Below are 21094 nucleotides of genomic sequence, written 5' to 3'. Positions count from 1 at the left end.
AGCCAGGATTCGATCAGCAAACTGAGGGTACAATGAAGCGATGATCTTGACAGGAGGAATAATTGGCTCTTGTCTTTCAGGAGAACGATCCACCGGAGAGAAACTTCGCGACAGAGCATCGGCCTTCCGATTCTTGGAGCCAGGGCGAAAAGTCAAGATAAAGTTAAATCGGGAAAAGAAGAGAGCCCACCTTGCCTGCCTGGGGTTCAGCCTCTTGAGAGATTGAATGAATTCGAGATTCTTATGATCGGTGAAGATCGTGACTGGAATCAAGGAACCTTCAAGGAGGTGACGCCACTCTTCTAAGGCGAGCTTGACAGCCAGGAGTTCTCGATTTCCTACATCATAGTTATGTTCAGCAGAAGAAAACTTCTTAGAAAAATATGCACATGGGTGCAGCTTTCCATCAGAGGGATGCCTTTGGGACAAGATAGCTCCAGCTCCAACTTCAGAAGCATCCACCTCAATGAAGAAAGGTAACCCCGGATCAGGATGGCGGAGAACCGAAGCGGAAGTGAAGGCATCCTTCAGGGATTGAAAGGCTTCAATAGCAGATGGAGGCCAGGAACTGGGTTTACCCCCTTTTCGGATGAGGGCCAGGATAGGAGCTATACAAGAAGAGAACCCCTTAATGAATTGCCGGTAGTAATTGGCAAAACCAATGAATCTCTGGATCGCCTTGGTGCTCAGCGGAAGGGGCCACTCTTGGATTGCGGACACTTTAACGGGATCAATCTCGAAACTCTCTGGGGAGATGATATAGCCCAGAAAAGGAATCTTGGACACTTCAAATACACATTTCTCCAGCTTGGCAAAGAGAGAGTTCTTCCTCAAACGAGAGAGTACTTCCTTCACCTGGGAGCGATGGCTTGCAAGGTCCTTGGAGAAAATCAGGATGTCGTCTAGGTATACGACCACAAACTTCCCCAAGAGATCCCGGAAAATGTCGTTCACGAATTCCTGAAAGACAGCGGGGGCATTGCAGAGACCAAAGGGCATTAAGAGGTACTCATAGTGCCCATCACGAGTGTTGAATGCTGTCTTCCATTCGTCACCTTCCCGGATGCGGCTAAGGTTGTACGCCCCACGGAAATCCAACTTAGAGAAGATTTTAGCCCCCTTCAGTTGGTCGAAAAGTTCTGCGATCAGAGGCAAGGGATACCGGTTCTTAACGGTGATTTTGTTTAGACCCCGGTAGTCAATACAAGGACGTAGGCCTCCATCCTTCTTCTCCACGAAGAAGAATCCAGCCCCTGCAGGAGAAGTAGAAGGGCGAATAAACCCCCGCTGTAGATTTTCTTGAATGTATTCTTTCATGGCAGAGGTCTCTGCTGGGGAGAGAGGATAAGTGTGACCTCTAGGAGGCATGGTTCCAGGCAGGAGATCAACTGGACAATCGTAGAGACGATGAGGAGGGAGAAATTCTGCAGACTTTTTACAGAAGACATCAGCGAACTCCTTGTAGAAGGAGGGAAGCGTCTTCAACTCTGACGAAGAAATATTCACCCTCTGGATGGGTTCAGCAGGAAGGCAGTGCTGTTGACAGTAAGGACTCCAACGGGAAACCTGTCCCGAGGACCAATCAATAATAGGGTTGTGCAGGCGTAACCAAGGAAGCCCCAAGACGACTGGAACAGAAGGACAGGAAATAATCAGGAACGATAACTTTTCTTTGTGTAAAGTCCCAACCTGTACAGGCAATTCCCCAGTCGTCATAGAGATAAACTCGGATTCAAGGGGTCGATCATCAATGGCGGTTACACGAAGTGGAGGAGTCAATGGAGACAGGGGAACATTCATATGCTTGGCAAAGAGAGCGTCCATGAAATTGCCGGCAGCTCCAGAGTCAATAAAAGCAGAGCCAACAATGGTCTTAGAGGACAGACGGATCTGTAAAGGCAGAAGAAACCTACGAGAGTTCTCTTGTGACTTGGGAGTAACACCCCCTACATGAGTCTTTGCAAGGTTACCTTGAAGAGGGGAACTCTGAGGCTTCACAGGACAGGAGTTGGCAAAGTGAGATTGACCCCCACAGTAGAGACAAAGTCCAGCCGTACGTCTCCGGAGTTTCTCCTGTTCAGAGAGACGAGCTCTTCCGACTTGCATAGGTTCCTCCGGAGGAATAACAGAAGGCTGCTGGGAGGTAGGAGGTAATAGAGGTCTTTGAAAGCGAGGAGCCAACATGGGTTGAAATTTCTTGACTCTGTCCCTATCAGCTTGATGTTGTCTCTGACGAGCCAAGCTCCTTGATTACAAATGTCTGATCTCCATTTAAGCAAATATATGACTTTAGAAAAAAAACTGGCTGCACCAGTGATGATTTAAATCTAATTCCTTGCTTCTATTTGACTTTCTGTATACATCTTTATATATTCATATTATTAATTGTATTTGTGTTTTGCAACAACATCTCAAGTACACCAACATGTTTTCCCTTCCAAATACAGGCTTAGATTTTCCTTTCCAAACCATGTGTTTCTTCTTAGAGGTACATTATCCAAATGGTCTCCACCTATATTTCAGCTATATGTGTATGCCATTGAATGACTTAAGAATTGGACTAAAAAGTACACAGAAATTGCATAGCCTCCAAGTAGAACTTGAAGCAGAGCCCTCAGTCATTTTATCCACCTTTGTATAGAGGCTACAGACATTAAAGAAACAGTATACCCCTTTGTTCAACTTGAGTTCAATGATAAGACTGAATATGATTTTTTGCCTATTTTCCTTTAATCACAAAATCAAAATCTATGGATTTTGTTATTTCTTGCAGTAAGGGCAGAAACGACGGACAAGAATATTCAGGGAGATCTAGTCGCCCGGCGACAAATCGCCTCTTCTTCAGGCGACTAATCTCCCCGAACTGCCTCCCCACCGGCTAGAATCTAAATCGCTGGTGGGATGACTCTTGGATCGTTTGGTTGGGTCTTGATCCTGATGCATAAAATGCATGGGCATTGTACTGTATGGGAAAAATGTGTTTTATTTGTGTAGTTGCCTTGTCCTGCAGCGGGTTGGGTACCTGCGAAATACCTGCAAAGCAGTCAGGACTCAGCAGGCATATACTTGATGTTCCCAGGTACCCTTTAGCTGGAGTAGGGTGGGCTACACGTGGCCATTTAAGGGGGAAAAAATAAAAATATATGTTTTACAACATTAAAGGAAATGTCAAGCCTTTTTTCAGTTTTGGCATGCCTGTATAGCCTACCTTATCCCAACCCGAACCGCATTAGTTTCGCTGTGAAAATTGCCTCCTTCTCCCTGCACCGATGCATTCTTTGTCTCTCTGTACAATCATTTACTCGGCAGCCATTTTTTCCGGGTTGTGCTCTTCCTGTTTGTATTGCGCATGTGCCGACAGTCCCTCCCGTCTGACCTCTACACTGTGGTTTCTAATTCAATAAAACTTTACGCCTTCTTGAATTTACATAGAAAACATCCTGGTTGGCTAAGGCGCTTCAATAGTTAAAGTCTCAGGCTCTATTCCTCGCTCACTGCAGTCAGTAGAAAGAATAATTGCTAGGAGCAGGGGAGAGGTTAGGATCGTCATCTCTCTATAGCAACCGCCAGTGCCATCTGCTGATTGCCGGATCGACTGAGGAGGCGTGTTAGAGAGTTCATTGATGATGCGGCTGATTTTTTTAACCGAAGCCCAAGTCCTCTTGGGCCTCTAATGCGCATGTGCAAGATTATCTAGTAGAAAGTGCGCATGTGCATATCGCCAAGTGACGAGGCTCTTTCCGAAGGGAGGGGGGAGAGAGTGCTGACCGTGCAGAGAAGAAGCAGGGAGCTGCAATCAACCAAACAGCTCAGCTCTTTGCTTTTCAAGGACGAGAGTAATAGGTATGTGAAGACTGTAGTGAGGCATGTTAATGATTAAATTCTTGTTGTGGGGGTTGACATGTCCTTTAAGGGGCAAATTTACTTAAGGTCGAATATAGAGGGTTAATTAACCCTCGATATTCGACTGTCGAATATCGAAGTCGAAGGATTTAGCACTAATTGTTCGATTGAACGATTAAATCCTTGGAATCGTTCGATTCGAAGGATTTTAATCCATCGATCGAACGATTTTTGTTCGACCAAAAAAAGCTAGCAAAGCCTATGGGGACCTTCCCCATAGGCTAACATTGACTTCGGTAGCTTTTAGGTGGCGAACTAGGGGGTTGAAGTTTTTTCTTAAAGAGACAGTACTTCGACTATCGAATAGTCGAACGATTTTTAGTTCGATTCGAAGTAGCCCATTCGATGGTTGAAGTAGCCAAAAAAACAATTTGAAATTCGAAGTTTTTTTCCTCTATTCCTTCACTCGAGCTAAGTAAATGGGCTCCTTAACGTTCGACGTGCGACAACACTTCCAGTTTATATAACGTCACTTCTGTTCTACGCTGCGGCAAAGGGTCAGATAGAATTATATGGAATGGGTAAGAAGCTTCAGGTTGGGCTTAAGGGGTCATTCGGTAAATGATTACAGGATCCAGTATTTGTTACTTGCAGGTAGCTTAGAGCATCTAAAGAAATGGAGTCAAGAGTAATTTCTGACCCTGTGTATTAATGAAATATCCCTATAAAGCACAAGTCAAAAACATCTGCACTACCAAGGCTCAACTTCAAAAGCTTTTCGAACAGCATGTTTATAGAAAAAGTCCAGTTGTGGGATTGGCAGCCTTGGTCTGAATTGTTTAAACTGGGATAATTTAGGCACTCAAAGTAACCATAAGCATGCAGACCTAGCACAGCAAGCGCAAGACACCGATCAAAGGCTTTCCACCATAATTAAAGATCAGTAGTATCCTATAATATGAATGTTAAAGGGTCTTATTTTAGGTTATACATATAATTATGACTTATAATTATTCTAATGGTTTATAATTATTCTGACCAAAGTGTAAAAAAAAAAATATATATATATATATATATATATATATAATATCTTTTCAATATCTAGACAGGCAGTTTTAAACCTTCAGTGTCTTCTATTTGCAATTAATTTTAAGAAGAAGCAATGATGCCTTCATGCATTTGAAAGAAGAGATGCAAAGAACTATGCTGTAAGGTGTGCAACTTTGCCTAATAAACTAAATACGTTTAACTTCTTGCCTTCATTAACAAGTTGGATGTTCCTGAAGTCTTATCAAAATATCCGACATATATGGCACTCTGTGGTTAGGCTCATGGCACATGGAGTATGCTGTCTGCTGATCCATGGCTAGAAGCCTGTCTTTTTTTTATCGGAAAATGCCTGCCCCTAGCAGTGCTTATTCTGTGATCCATTTACCCAGTCCCATTTGTCAAACCTGTGATATTGGGTTTAAAGCTTTTATTTCCATGTCCTATTCATATTATAGATTTCAGATCTTTTACGGAATTGCTGTTATATATAACTTTAAAGGGGTGGTTCACCTTTAAGATAACGTTTAGTATGTTATAGGATGGCCAATTTTAAGAAACTTTTCAATTAGCTTTCATTATTTTTTATAGTTATTTGCCTTTTTCTTCTGACTCTTTGCAGCTTTCAAATGGGTGCCCCTGATCCCTTCAAAAAAGCAAATGCTCTGTAAGGCTACAAATGTATTGTTATTGCTACTTTTTATTAATCGTCTTTCTATTCAGGCCCACCCGTATTCATATTCGTCTCTTATTCAAATCAATGCATGGTTGCTAAGGTAATTTGGACCCTAGCTACCGGACTGCTTACAATACTAATTGAAGAGCTTCTGAATAAAAAGCTAAGTAAGTCAAAAACCTTAAATAATAAAAAAAAAAAAGAAAACCATTTGCAAATTATTTAAAAATATCACGCTCTACCTCATACTAAAAGTTATCTTAAAGGTGAACAACCCTTTTAAAAGAGCAAATGAGAACTGATTTTGTTGTCCAGTTGATTGGACTTATTTCTACAGATATACCATGACCTGGATGAATGAGATTCTTCACAAATTGATGTGGTAGTTCATAAACCACTTCAGGGCAGACATATTCAGGCTCTTCCATATTGATTTTATGGTTCTCATTACATTTTTCTGTTTGCCTAGAAAAAGCAGCTGTACTATAAAACACATCCCTGCTGTTCCAACTTGAATATTTGCTGTAATAAGTTCATGCACAACAGTATAATTTTCCTTGTAAATATTTGTGTTCAGATAATTTAACAGAATGAAAGCTTTTTGTAAATGCCCTAAACTGGTGCTCAGATTTACAGTTTTGCAGGACATTGTGAAAGAAGCCCTAAAATTTTCCTACAGAGCATGTAAAAGGCAAATACCATTGATAGTAATAATGTACCTGTGGAGAAGCAATGATTTTGTTGGCATAGCCTTAGTAACAGTAAAATGTATATGGGTATAGGTACTTGTATTTTAAAAACTGAATTTTTTCCCCACAGGATTTACAAAGAAAAAGAAATCACACAGGATTTAACAGCCCTAACAATCAGTGTATAGCTGAGATGTTAATTAAAAATTAAGTGTAGCAAGGACACAGGCAGTGCTATATACTGTACCAAACAAGTTATGGGATGTAGATGGTAACATGCAGTTGGTTGGCTTGAATTAAAAATGTATTTCTGCTAGTTTATAACATTGTGCAATATATGAATATCCAACCTAAAGCCTCCCACAGCTGTTAAACTATGATTCTTGTAATCCAACAACAATGTAGGGGACATTGGTTTAAAATATCTGATGTGTGTATTTATAAGTAAATAAATATGAATTCTTAGCTTATTGTTTATAAGAAGGAACTTTTTTTTTTTAGATCTTGAAACTTGGGTCCTTGACCGACTGCATAAACCCCTCTTGTATGTTTCCTGTCTTTATTTTTTTTTCATATTGTGTGTCCCATCTTTCTTGTGCCTTTTCTCCCTTTCTTGTCTTTTGTTATTATTGTCTTCCCTTTTTCTACTCATTTGTTGCCTTTTCTGCTCCTATGAGCTCTGCTTTTTTTGTGAATCCTTGATAAATATCCTTGGGTGACTGTTAAGATGTTTTTTTATAATCTCTGCCTTATAATGAGCTAATGGGTGTGTGTGTGTGTGTGTGTGTGTGTGTGTGTGTGTGTGTGTGTGTATATAGATAGATAGATAGATAGATAGATAGATAGATAGATAGATATCTCAGATATAGTAGCCTGTTTGTCCAACCTCACATGCCCTTTCTTTTCTGTCAGGGAAATCTAACTGCGGGCAAAATGTAGATAAAAGCCCCACTTTAATCAGATTAAAATGTATAAAGGTTATGGTTTAATGTGTCAAAGATGTAATAAATGAGTAGGAGGGATCCTGCCTGCAGTGACAGAGGTTGATCTGTTGTTGCTGCAGGAAATCGGATGAGATGAAAAAAATCCCTCTTTTCACTTCAGAAACAAGAACTATCCTTGACTGAACTCTGTTAGGCTGAGCATCCCTGAAAGAAACCTATTGAGGGGAGATACAGGTTAAACTAATAATAAAAAAAGACAAAAAATGTGGCCTCCACAATATTATTGCATGTAAATGGCACCATTATCAGTGCAGAGTAAATTAAAAATGGAAATTTACATTTCTGTCTTGTGCCATAGTAACATTTCAATCTTCCTGCTCTATAGAACATGAGATGGCTGTGGGTCTCATATTTTAATTCTCATGAGCAAAAGGCAATTTCTTTTCATTAGAGAAATGTGGTTTTTGGTGGTTACGGGTGTTTAAATCACAATGGGGTTTTCCATGAGAAGATTACTATGTAATATTACCCTTTAACAACAGTAGACAAAACACAGGTCCGCATTGGGCTCCAGAAGGGGAAAAAAAACAATTAAAGATGAAGGCTCAAGTGGAACACGTCAGGCATGACATCCTCAAGCTGTGTGGGACAGAGAGAGAGAGATTTTTAAATAAAGATTGCCAACTGTTCTCTTTTTCATCAAGTTCAAGCATTGTAAAGATTTAATTACCAGGCCCATTTGGTTTTATCTGTTTAACTGCAATAAGCACAATACTATATTTTATTACCTTATCAAAGAACGCTATCCGTTGCTTCCTATTTCTTAAAGACTGTTCGCTTCTCCACACGGTTTTCTTCCACAATGGCTTCTTTCATACGACTCTTGTGAGAAGGGCATTTTGGTCACTGTTGTTCTTTATAAGAGGGTTGATACAAATGTTCCACATGTCATTAGCAAAAGATTATAACAGATAAATCCAAAAACCTATTCTTTAGATTCAGTGATGCTTTACTGGCTAGTAAGTGAGCTTGTCTCAATAGTATGGATACAGTTATTAATTTTGTGCCTATGTATAATAAGCTACATCTAAGGCGTAGAAGATAACTGAATGACATTTAAGGGTTAGCAGTGTTGTTGTAATTTGAAGGAACAATTTAATTTGCCAATCAATAAAGATATAAAGTAGAACTCCTATATGTGTACATATGTAAATAGGGTGAGATTTGCCTCAGATGGATCTTTGTAGAGGCACAAGACAGGGAGGTCCTTTATGGCCTTTACTATTCGCTCTGAGTTTCGAACCACCGACTCTCCTCATCTGACAGACACCTGAGGTCATAGGGTTCAAATATAAAAAATATAAAATGTAGAGAAAATATCTTTATGTATCAATGATGTACTGCAGTACCTGGACCCCTCAGTGTCTTGTTTTCTACAAATAAACTACCTGACCTCTCAGATATCCTACAATGGTGGTGAACTCAACTTCAGTTCTTCAAACTCTCTAATACAAATGCCTACAAAACTGCTAGTAAACTTCTAGTAATGGCCAGAATCTACCCTTCTGCTTCCAATAAAGCCTTGCAAGCCACTATGGGGGAATCAATTTTTACCTCAATTCCAGATGTTGGCCCCAGAGGAAAATTACATTTATAAACAGCTACAGATAGAAGGTATTGACCAATTACAAGAAGCTACGAATTCACCCCACTTAATGCAATTTAAACATTTAAAGTTTAGACATGCGTTTAGGAAACAATTTGGGACGTTATCTTTACCCTAACATCATAAAACCCTAGAGCATTGCTTTCCAACTTCTGTGGTACAGATAATGGAAGCCAGTGTTGACCAGCCCCTGTTTTTAAACCACACCCATGCAACTACAAGAACCTTTAAAACCATGTCCACAGTAATGGTGGTAACACACCAAAAAAAACAAATGGTTGGTGCTCACTGCAGGGATAACACTCATCAGTAATAGATTGTCCTATTAAGACATACCCTTAAATCCAAATTTCACATTCTCCCCTGGGATAGCTTAGCAACTCCCAGCACATTATTAAACTCTTTGGGGACACCTAACAAGTATTTCCAAATCTTAGGTTGGGTTCACCTTCCACAGGCAGTGTATGACACAGACACGGAGCATAGGGCATGCAGAGTATGGCGCACATACAGGGAGCATAGGGCATTCAGAGTAAGGCACACACGAAGCATAGGGTAGGCAGGAAACAGGTAAAGCTGTCAGGACCAAGATGAACAGTTCATTCTGTGCTACATACAGTGACACAATGCTGGTGTCCCTCCAGCAGTTTGTATGAGGTGTAAACAATGTGGGCACTTCTCAGTCTGGGTCTGAGGTGGGAACAATAGAGGTGTCACAGGTGTGAGCAATGCTAAGGCTTACTGTCTGACATTGAGGTGTAAACAACGCAGGGGCTAGTTAATTTCAGTACTGATACCTTTTAAAGCTTACACAAAAGTATGCAGTCACAGCAGGCAGACTTTCATGTGGTGGGGGGGCACACAAGGGGGTATTGCCGGCTGCATCCACCAGTTGGATAGTACTGCCCTAGAGGATCAGTTATGGGTCTCTTTCACTTCTGAAGTAGTATCTTATACGTCCCCAGCACTCTTAAATTTACAGAACTATATGAGACCTGGAATAAAGGAGACACCCTAAGCTTAACAGGAGCAGATGGGGAAGGAAATACTGATGGCCCATATTTCAACTTAATATCAGGTAGGGTTATTCGGGCCAGATTTCTGTGGTGGGTGCCCTTATGCAGCGTGGTCCTAACCACCCTGCCTTGCGGTCCTAGTGCCCGCCCACATTACCCCCTCCCTCGCCTGCGAGCACATGCGCACAATTGGCGGCAAACTGGGGACACACAGCTCCCCATGAAGTGGCTGGGTGGCATGCTGCCCCTATTTTTTTGCTGCTCTAGGCCCAGGCCTTTGTGGCCTCACCACAAATCCAGGCCTGAGTGATATACTTTTGCAGTGCAAGTTTTTGCATAGGGTAAATATTACACCACAAAATCTACATTCTCTTAAGGAGAAAGATATATATGCCACAGATGTAATCAATTTCCATCCCACTGGCTGCGCCTGTGGTGGGAATGCCCTCATATTTGCAAATACTTGGAAACAATCACAAAATACATGGCAAATTAACTAGACCTACCACTGATTTCAGGCATCCAGCAAATTCTGTCAGCTGTCCTAGACATGCTCGCATTCAAGACTTTGCAAGGGCTGCACCCCTCCTCTGGAACTCTCTCCCACGGTCTGTCCGACTTTCTCCCAACCTTTCTGCTTTCAAGAAATCTCTGAAAACGCACTTCTTTCGAGAAGCCTACCCTCACTCTGCTTAACTACCAAACGCAACACCACATACAATACCACTTAATTCGAACTTGCCCACTCCCACACCTTGTGTATTACTCCCTTCCCTTTAGAGTGTATGCCTATGTATAGGGCCTTCCTTACCTTTTTGTACCTGTATTGATTGTGATGTTTGTTACTCCATATGTTCTATGTACAGAATTCATGTGATTTAGTTGTATAATCACATTTACTTTACAGTGCTACGCAATATGTTGGCGCTATATAAATACAAGTTAATAATAATAATAGAGGATCTAGCGACTGTAAACAAAGCAACACTCACCTTAATTCAAATATTAGTCTTTTATGCCAGGAAAACTATTCACAAACGATTCTCAACGATTCCTGAACCAAACCGTACCCTAATTTGCATATGTAAATGATTTTAAGGATTTGAGTGTGGTTCAGCCAAGCACTTGTATTCAGCTGAATCCTGCTGGATTCAGTGCATCCCTAGTTGTACAGCCAAGCTGAAAAGTATGTATCATGTACCTTTTGGTTGCAGAGTGGGCAAAGTACACCTATTTCATTACTACACAATACAGGTGTGTTTGGCACGCAAACAGAGAAGGGTAGTAAGTTAGTGAGTAATAGTAGAGTAAGTAGCAAAATGAAAATTTTTTTCATGGCCACCGGTATTTCCTTTAACTTGTCCTGGGCAGTAGCTTCACTGACCCATGACAAACTTAGATTTGTTCTTTATTATACACTTCAGGCAGTATGTGGGTGGTTTAAGTACTCCTGTTTTCGGTAGTTTGTTTGCTATGTGTAACTGGTACAACGTAACTCCTGTTAGTAAGTTAGTCTCGTGGGTTGTTTTTTTTTTTTTTTTGAAATATGTTTTTATTGATTTCAAAAGTGTAGGAGGGGTACAGAAAGAAAGAATGGAAAGGGGGAGGAGGGAGGGTCTAAGCCAAAGTATCGCCAGAAACGTACATCTAGAAGTATATAACAAATCCCCCCAACCTAGAGAGGACCTAATTCGAGGGTATCAAACAGGCCTAAGGATGCATCGGAGTCGTCCTTCTCAGGGCGTGAAGAGCTGTGCATAATCATCCGTATCCCTAAATAGTAACCATCTCAACCATACGTCCCTATATTTTAAGTGTTGCTTGCTAGAGAAGGTGGATAGCTCCTCGAATTTGGCAATTTCATTGACTTTCATAGCCCAATCCTTAACAGATGGAGGGACGGTGGATTTCCAAAGTCTAGGGATGAGTACCTTGGCAGCATTTAGTAGATGTCGCTCTAAAGAAACATCTGGGGATCCCTCTTCATTCTCCAGTTCCCAAAATAGTAGTATACGAGCAGGGGAATTGGGTAACTGCCTCCCTAAGATAGTGTCTCGTGGTTTTTATGGTTGCACCAAGAGCAGTCATCAGTATCCTAATCTACACCAATAAGCCTGAAATTGTATTAGTTCATAAACTATATTGAACTTAAGAGCTCAAACACTTTGACTCCGAAAATGCATTTTTGTGCGAAATAATTATAGTTTTATGTAAGTTATCAGTTAATATCACCCAGAAGTTTTTAACTTTTTATTAGAAAAAGAGATGGTTGACAGGCATTGTTATGAAGCCTACTGTATATTGCAAAAGATAAACTGTGTAGTAGGTTTCAGCCTGGAATTTGTACACCCAAACACACATTTACTGCCCAATATTCAACAAGACTACTGTGATACAGAAGAAAATCCATAGTATTGTCAGTATCTTGTGCCATATATAAGGCTGTGAGCTGTAGGTTCAATGGGCATGTTGGCAAGAGTATTAGTCCAGCTGTTGCCTACACCTATTCCATTCCAAAACCTATTTTGAAGCACAAATTGGTGAAGCTTAGCCAACTCAATTATCAGTCAATTATTATACTATACTACACTAATTCACCTCTCTACTGATCACATTCATTTATCATCTATTGATCAATTTATGTGACAACTAGAAAGAGGTTAGCTATAGACAATCCATTGTTGTCTGCCAGCTACAATTACTTCCTTTTTAAATAAATTCAGGTAGCACAGAATGTACTGGCTCACCGTTTTATCACATGTACATTAAAGGGATCCTGTCATCGGAAAACATGTTTTTTTCAAAAAGCATCAGTTAATAGCGCTACTCCAGCAGAAGTCTGCACTGAAATCCATTTCTCAAAAGAGCAAACAGATTTTTTTATATTCAGTTTTGAAATCTGACATGGGGCTAGACATTTTGTCAATTTCCCAGCTGCAAAAGTCACATGACTTGGGGCAGCTGGGAAATTGACAATATGTCTAGCCCCATGTCAGATTTCAAAATTGAATATAAAAATCTGTTTGCTCTTTTGAGAAATGGATTTCAGTGCAGAATTCTGCTGGAGCAGCACTATTAACTGATTAATTTTGGATTTTTTTTTTTATCCCATGACAGTATCCCTTTAAGTTACTGGAATATATATACACAGTAGAGTTTATACATTCAAGAAGAATGCATGCATGGGTTGCACTCATTCTCTTATGTTACAAATCTAATTTTTAATGTGATGTTGTCCCTGCAATAGACTGTCTTAATCAGGTCTTAATCAATTCTAGGGGCACAAATTTGACTCCCAGGCATAATTAAAATTCCAATTATACCTAGCCAAAAATTCCTGTCCCACACATGACAAACTGAAATGTTTTACAGATGCTGGAATGCAGTGTTTGCCTAAAACCTAACAACACTTTTGATTCAAGCCATAAAGATCTATTTTGGTGTCTTCCATTCACAAAATGTTCTTCCAGTAGCCTTCTGACTAATCCACATGGTTTTTAGAAAACAAAAACTTCAGGCAGCAATGTTCATTTTGGATAGTAGTGGCTTTCTCCTTGCAACCCCACCGTGCGCACTTATGATGTTCTGTGTTCTTCTGATTGGGATTAACCAAATATCGCCCTGCCTTTTGTGGGCATATTTTGTTAAGATCCACTCATTTGGCGACCTTGCGGATCTTATCTTGTATGGCCACCTAGTTTGAATTTCTGTCATTTGTTTACAGTCCAAGGACTGGTGAAGTCAATACTCTTTAGAAATGATTTTGCTGCCTTTTAGTATGAGCCTTAAAAGTCTTCTTTGTTCGAGCCATGACACATTTGAAAACTATAAATATTTGTTTTTAAGATCAGACTTGGACAGTGAAGACCCAGATTTCTATTATTTAACGGGGTTCACAAACTTTTTCCACACTACACAAAATATGTAACTTTGATTTTTTTTCACTCAAATAAAAGAACTAGTACCTGAATAATGATTGCGGCTTTTTTGGGAGTTCTTCTTATTTTCAAGCAACACCTTTTTGGTGTCTGTCAGTGTGGTTGCTGCACATTGGGGAGGCACGAAAAAGCTATTGAATTAAATTTACCAGTCTCTTAACAATTCATAAAGGCTGGGCATAGACCGGAACAGTTGAGGTATATGGTGTTGAAGGAAACCCCACCCCTTAAGAGCAGAGGTGAGTGGAAAATAAAACTTCTGAACAACAACTATAATTTATATCTGCATCTATGATCGTTTGATGGGTGCAAGGCAGCTCTATTTATATATACTTTAATGAACTCTTTATTGTGTGCTTTGAATCCATTCTCATTCATTATTCCTCTAAATGCTTCCTTGTTTGTATCTGGTTGCCATGACACCTACTGTGCCATTTCCTGTGTGTGTAATATTCTGTTTTCCTGTTCAGCAGCTGGAATTTAGAAAAGGTAGATTATGCCCAAAATACTGCAAATGCATCTTCTTGTGTATATTATTTGAATTTTATTATAGTAAGCTCTAGCCGTTAAAGAGTAATGGCCTCTTCACAGTATCTGTACGTCATTGGAAGGTTGTTTATACTCTTATTGTAAAGCTCTCTGAAACGTTAGTGCTTTATAAACTTCTGTTATTATAATATGTGAAAATGCATATTACTAGATGCTCGCAAGGCAACAATGACAAATGAGTGAATAGCTATTCCTAAAACAGAAAAGTTCAGGTTTGACTCTGTGTTGACCTTTATTTCTTTCTTCTCCCTATTTATTAAGAATCTCTTTGACCATAATATCTTTGGAATGCATTAGTCGACTCGGTCTTGGCAAAATCCCACTATTTCCTCAGGGTGGATGAGAGAATGATCCATCAAGATTTCACTATAGGCAATCATTTTGTTGAAGTTGTTGAAATGCTATTTGAAATAATGGGATTTCATTTGACTACTTCAACTAAATTTCCATTACTGCATCAACAACGCATTCTACATCCACTTGGATGGTAACGTTTTTGAAGCTTTATAAAGCGGCATTTCCAACATTGGTGGAATATGCAGACGTGCATGGAAGTGGCAAGCATTGCTACTGCTATGACACTTTATACATTTGGCCCTGATTCTCCAAGCTGAACCAATAGCACTTTCTTAGAGACTTACAGGTTAAGAAACCGCCTGTTTAAAAATAATTTTGGACCAGTACTTCACCTGCAGAGATCTTATTGGTTGCTATGGATTGCTGGGTGATCTTTTCTATGCCTTATGGCAGTTAACTTGTTTTCTGCTGAATTGTGCTGCTTAAAGAAACAGTAGCGCCAAAAATGAAAGTTTTTAAGTAATGAAAATATCATATAGTGTTGCCCTTCACTGGTAAAACCATTCTGTTTGCTTCAGAAACACTACTATAGTTCATAGAAACAAGCTGCTATGTAGCAATGGCGAAAATTTAAAAAGAGCTATATGGCACAGGATAAATAGTGGATAACAGATAACATTATGTTCTACAAAGCTTATCTGCTATCTGCTGTGTAAATTGAGCCTTTTCTACTTTGAATAGCTGCCCCCATTGCTACACAGCAGCTTATTTATATAAACAACAGTAGTGTTTCTGAAGCAAACACAGCAGTTTTACTAGTGCAGGGCAACACTGCATTATATTTTTATTACTTTAAAACAATTAAATTTTTTTGATGTTACTGGTCCTTTAATACAGGGTGTACTTTGTTTTATGTGCTCTCTCTAAGCAAGGGTTTTGCTCCTGCTAATGCAGTGTCTATGCAAACCCATTTCTGGCCACTTATGATTGATCACACATAAGGGCAGATTTATCAAGGGTCGAATTTCGACGTGAAAAAAACTTCAAGTTCCATCGAATAGGGTAATCAACATTCGAAGTTGAAGGATTTTTAAGATCGATTAAGACGATTTAATCGACTTCTCAAAACTTGCCAAATACTGGCTATAGGTTCTAGGAGGTCCCCATAGGCTAACATGGCAAATTCGGCAGGTTTAAGGTGGTGAAGTGCCGAAGTCAAAGTTTTTTTAAAGAGACAGTACTCCAATTTTCGAATGGTCGAATATTGGAAGTATTTTCAATTCCAATCAAAGTCGAATTTGGCCTATTCGATGATCGAAGTACCCAAAAACGACTTCAAAATTCAAAGTTTTTTGATTTGAAAATTCACTTTGACTTTTGATAAATCTGCCCCATAGGATTGCCACCTTTTCTGGAAAAAATACCGGCCTTCCTATATATTTATCTTTTTTCCCTATTAATAACATTGGGATCAACCATCATTTTTACCGGCCAGGTTGGTAAAATACCGGCGGGGTGGCAACCCTAGTTGCACATGCAGTGATGTCCATACCACCCCAATCTGCTTAAGAATGCCCCCTGCTTGCCTCTTGTAGCATACTGGAACAAGGTTGGAGACTGAGATATACAAGTTATGGAATTGTGACTTCTAAGTAAAGAAAAGCTAAGTAAAGAAAAGGCACTCAAAACTATGAATGAATAGAAAATATTTATTTACATAATACCCAACCTATTTCGACTGCCACCTAAAACAGTGGGGGTCAGGGGCACAGAAAAAAAATATTATGCAAATCGCAAATACCTTACATATGTCATATGTGGTTAGGCGCCAAATAGTGTGGGTTACGCTCTGCTGCCCCCCTCTTATGGCAACCCACCCTGCTTTACTTATGTGAAATCTCACTGGTGACCCCTGCAGAGAGCACCATCATTCTTATTAATGTACTAAGATGTGCACCACCAACTAGTCACCAACTATTATACTAGAATTGTGATTTATGACATTTTTTAAATAATGGGTGTTTCAATATTGAAATATTAGCTTTATTTTTATTACACACTAGTTAGTAGATACACCATTGACTTACTAGATGTAAATATATGCTACAGCTTACTCTTGGCTTTTGTGTATTCTAGGCCATTTAATGTCAATTTATGGTTACTGAGCTGTCGGTTACACTTCCAGTGTAAATGTATGAATCTGCAAGTACTGTTTGGTTTGGTTAATACAGATGTTGACATTGTAATGTGTTAGCTGCACATTTCTCCATTTTGTGGTAAGAAACATTGGCAATGCTGATGCTTTATTATTCAAAGTTAAGTTACTATTACCTGTACACTAAATGCCACACTTAAGCCTCCTGTGAAATTATCCAGAGAATAGGGAATATTGTGTAGCACTATAACACACATGCTATGAATCCAAGCAAAGTATGTTGCACAGCATAATTAGAGTGCAAGCCATACAGCCGCCGACTGGCTGTCAAGCTCTCTGACTTTTACATGAACAGAAAAAACATACAGTGCAATGACTGACAATATGCAAAGGATATTTTAATTTTAGCGTGAAAGAGATTCACATGTACACAATATTCTCCATAGTAGCTGGAGAGAAGAGTTAATAGTTTTAATTGTGCCTTTTGTTTAACTGCCTCAACCACTTTTGTTGTAAGCATTTCAAGGGCAACTAAAGATATCATTGCCTATATAGACATGCGAAGAATGTGCCATGAATTCATGTCTAGATGTTAGCAGATAGTTTGCATGCATACTAAACCTGACATTATTGTGACAATGATTGAATTATGTGGAAGGGGAAAATCCTGTGTTTGCCAATTGCTTCGCACTTTTGCATTTTTGACAGTACAGGTTGAACCTGATTCCACTTAATGAAGTAGGAATGTTATTCAACTGAGTAGTGGCATATGTGTGTCTGGCTGATGGGAAGCTTCTACAGCAGGGGTCCCCGACCTTTTTTTCCCCATGAGCCTGGAGGTACCAAATAAGGGCTGTGATTGGCTGGCCCCTATGTGAACTGGTAGCCTACAGGAGGTACTTTTTGGCAGTGCACCTGATATTTATGCAACCAAAACTTGCCTCCAAACTATGAATTCAAAAACAATCACCTGCTTTGAGGCCACTGGGAGCTTCATTCAAGGGGTTGGTTGCGAGCCACTGGTTGGGGATCCCTGTTCTACAGCATATACTGTTGTATCCTCAGGTGGATTAATGGAAGGGTCAACTTGTTCTATAAAACAGGGTTGGTAGGTTTACATGATATAAAGTTATGAACTGTTCTACTCTCACTTAGATTTTTATCTTGTGTTCGAAATAATCTTCTGTTCTAAGTACTGTGCATGGAATTGGCAATAGATATGTGACAGTATTTGTGTTTCTAATGTAGATCACAATGTTATGTATGTTATCATGATCAATCAAATACGCCAAATGATATCCTATATGTATGTTGGTCCTCACCAAAAGTGGTTTAAAGGGGAAATTTCTTTTAGCATTTTTTTTTATTAATGCTATGGCCTTCTCTGCCATTTATTGCATAGCAGCCATATGAAAGGACACACATTAAGCATCACAATAGTATCCCTTATTGTAGTCTTGGCTCTGAAACCCCTCTACAGATACTGCTGAACTACAACCAAGTTTCTATGCATTGTTTAGCAGATGCCAAGAGAAATTCCCAGAAGTTAGGGATTTAAGAAATGTAATATTTTTTATTTTCCAAGGCAATAAATAAAACTACAACAAAACACTTGTCACTTTAGCCTGAAGACGAATGCCAAAAAAATCAGACTCTAATATGGCAATCAGATCTCTCACTTGGATGCACATTTTACCCATGTTTAAATTCCTTTAACCCCTAGCCTGGAAGCCAAATCCTTTTTAAAGGTATTCAATTTATTTGCCAACACAACCTCCCCTGCCAGAGAATTCCATAATAGTATTGCTTTTGCTGCAAGTGGCTGTTTCTGTTGCTGAAGGTAAAATATGGCTTTTCTTATCCTTGCAATAATCTTACTCTGTATGTAGCTCTGCTAATTGTAATCACTATATACCGTATATTCCTGAGTATAAGCCGAGTTTTTCAGCCCCCAAAACATGCTGAAAAACTCTACCTCAGCTTTTTAGTTTTGATGGTAACCATCTGCATATAATGCCAAGAATACTTTAAAAGACATTACAATTACTAAAGATAACCTGTAGATGACCTGCGGTCTATCTACACTAGGCAGTGCAAGACAAAAGCCAAGAAGATCGTGAAAGACCTCTCCCATCCTAATAATGGACTCTTCTCACTGATGAGGACAGGAAAGCACTTCCGCTCCCTTAAGGCTAAAACAGAGAGAATGAGGAGGAGCTTCTTCCCTCAAGCTATTCGGTCCCTGAACCAAGTGTAAAACTATAGGACTGGACTCTCTCTTATATATATATATCTCATATATCACATCAATGCACATGCACTTTAATAACTCATTAATATCTATCTACTATGTAACTCTTTCTTTTCTTTCTACTGGTCGGACGTTATTTGACTTTGCACAGCAACAAGCATTTCACTACATGTCGTACTTTGTATGTTGTGTATGTGACAAATAAATTTGAATTTGAATTTGAATTTGAGATAATGGTACCAACACTGAGGAAACGCTAAACTTAATCAGAAAGTACGATGTTTAAAAATCATATATAGCCACACGAAAATAATACAATTATCATAATCCGTATGTTAAGAAATCCTTCCTAAACACAAACTTGTGTACATTTCCAGTTTTTATAATAATAATAATCACCAACCCTTGTTGGTATATCAGTACAGTCAATTATTTGAAACTTGAGCTTGCTAACTGTATGCCCACCATGTATTGAAATAGAGTTACAGAAATTTACCCATTTCACCAAAATAAAACAGCTTAGTGTTTTTTAAATAATTTTGTTAATTAAAATTGACTATTTAGCTGCTTTAGCTACTTCCATCATTATTTGAATGGCCTGTGTACACAGTTTCAATACCTTTCTGTTGAAGTTACTGAAGTCCTGTTATTTCAATAAAGTTTAAATTCATTTGACAAACAGAATTATTGATAAGTAGTAAAATATCGTTGATCTCTTCAGTCATTTTGACCTGAGGAAGTTTTGTATAGTTAATGAATTTGTACAGTATACAGTAGCTCTGGCTCATATAATATTTAAATCTTAATAAAGTTCAGTAGCATCTTGAACAAGACAAAATTCATATACATCATTCAATTCACTGAGCAGTTTCTTAAAAATAAACTTATTCAATTAATGTAGTCACATGCTTTTAGGTTTCCAGCCAAACTGCATCTGAATCCTGCAGATAAAAAGTTCTTCAATTTGACATCCTGGATTGGTTTCATTCCTACTATTTATTTCAATACTATATTATTATACTTTCCCAGAAAAGAGAGGAGACCATCCTTCCCTCTGTGATTTCCTTGTGGTGACAGACTGGTTACACATAGGAAACCCACATTTCTGCACAATGTTGTTTTGCTTAAATTGTCTTTGATTCTTAGATTCAACCTTACAACTTCAGTCTTTGATTATTTATAAATATGGGGGGGAAAGTGCTTTATGAAAATCCAGCCTCTTACTGGAAAAGCACTGTGGAACTATGGGGGGGGGGGTTGGGAATTGTTTTTAGTAAATGATTCCATTGAGTTTCTGTCTCACAGAAGGTGTCTGAGGACCAGGGATACTTTTTTGCTCAAGACAAAAGGGTGTTGGGGCTAAAGTATCTAAAACTCCCAGCATTAGGTTGACAATGGGTTGCACAAATGGTCACTGTTCTAAGGAGATGAATATTGGTGAAAGAATGCACTGAACATGCTACACCCTCTTTTTCTTTGTTTTCTTTAGTATGGGAATGAGCCATGATGATGACCACCCATCTTGTGCTGGTCGTTCACACATAATGTCCGGTGAATGGGTGAAAGGTCGGAACCCTAGTGATCTTTCTTGGTCCACCTGCAGCCGGGATGATCTGGAGAACTTCCTGAAGTAAGCAGAAGTAATAACCGAGACCATGAGGGAAAATGGTTTGAGAATGGCGTTCAGTACACGGTGAAATATGTTAATCAGTCACTTTGAAAAATATTCAGTGTTAAAGGAATTGTTTTTACTTACAGGACTTCTTTTAATCTAAGATGATCGTTCATGCTGTGTGCAGAAATATATCTCTGCATTTTACTGCATCAATATCAAAATATATATATATATATATATATATATATATATTGTAATAGCTTGACCATGCCAGTCTCCATAGGCAGCAGTAATAATAGTCTATTTCTGATGGCTAGAGTGCAGTTGCTTTTAACTCTGCAAAACGTAGGCAGCTTGGCCACATGCAGTGGTCTGGGTGGCCAGTGACCCTGTACTCCTGTACTCTCA

The 21094-nt window shown here is 39.1% G+C and overlaps 1 protein-coding gene across 4 annotated transcripts in view; it reads left to right on the top strand.

The window, feature by feature from the left end:
- Window positions 1-21094, top strand: part of adamts17.L (ADAM metallopeptidase with thrombospondin type 1 motif 17 L homeolog) — a 143391-nt gene that overhangs the window by 63145 nt on the left and 59152 nt on the right. For all 4 annotated transcript variants that reach the window (XM_041586874.1, XM_041586872.1, XM_041586873.1 and 1 more), the window contains one exon: window positions 20561-20701. In XM_041586874.1, coding sequence (XP_041442808.1) covers window positions 20561-20701 — 141 coding nt within the window. The remainder of the gene's footprint in view (window positions 1-20560; window positions 20702-21094) is intronic.

Source organism: Xenopus laevis, chromosome 3L (genome assembly GCF_017654675.1).
Source record: "Xenopus laevis strain J_2021 chromosome 3L, Xenopus_laevis_v10.1, whole genome shotgun sequence".
In the NCBI taxonomy this organism is placed as follows: domain Eukaryota; kingdom Metazoa; phylum Chordata; class Amphibia; order Anura; family Pipidae; genus Xenopus; species Xenopus laevis.
Note: the sequence above shows the minus strand (reverse complement) of the source record. Positions and strands in the feature narration are given on the sequence as shown.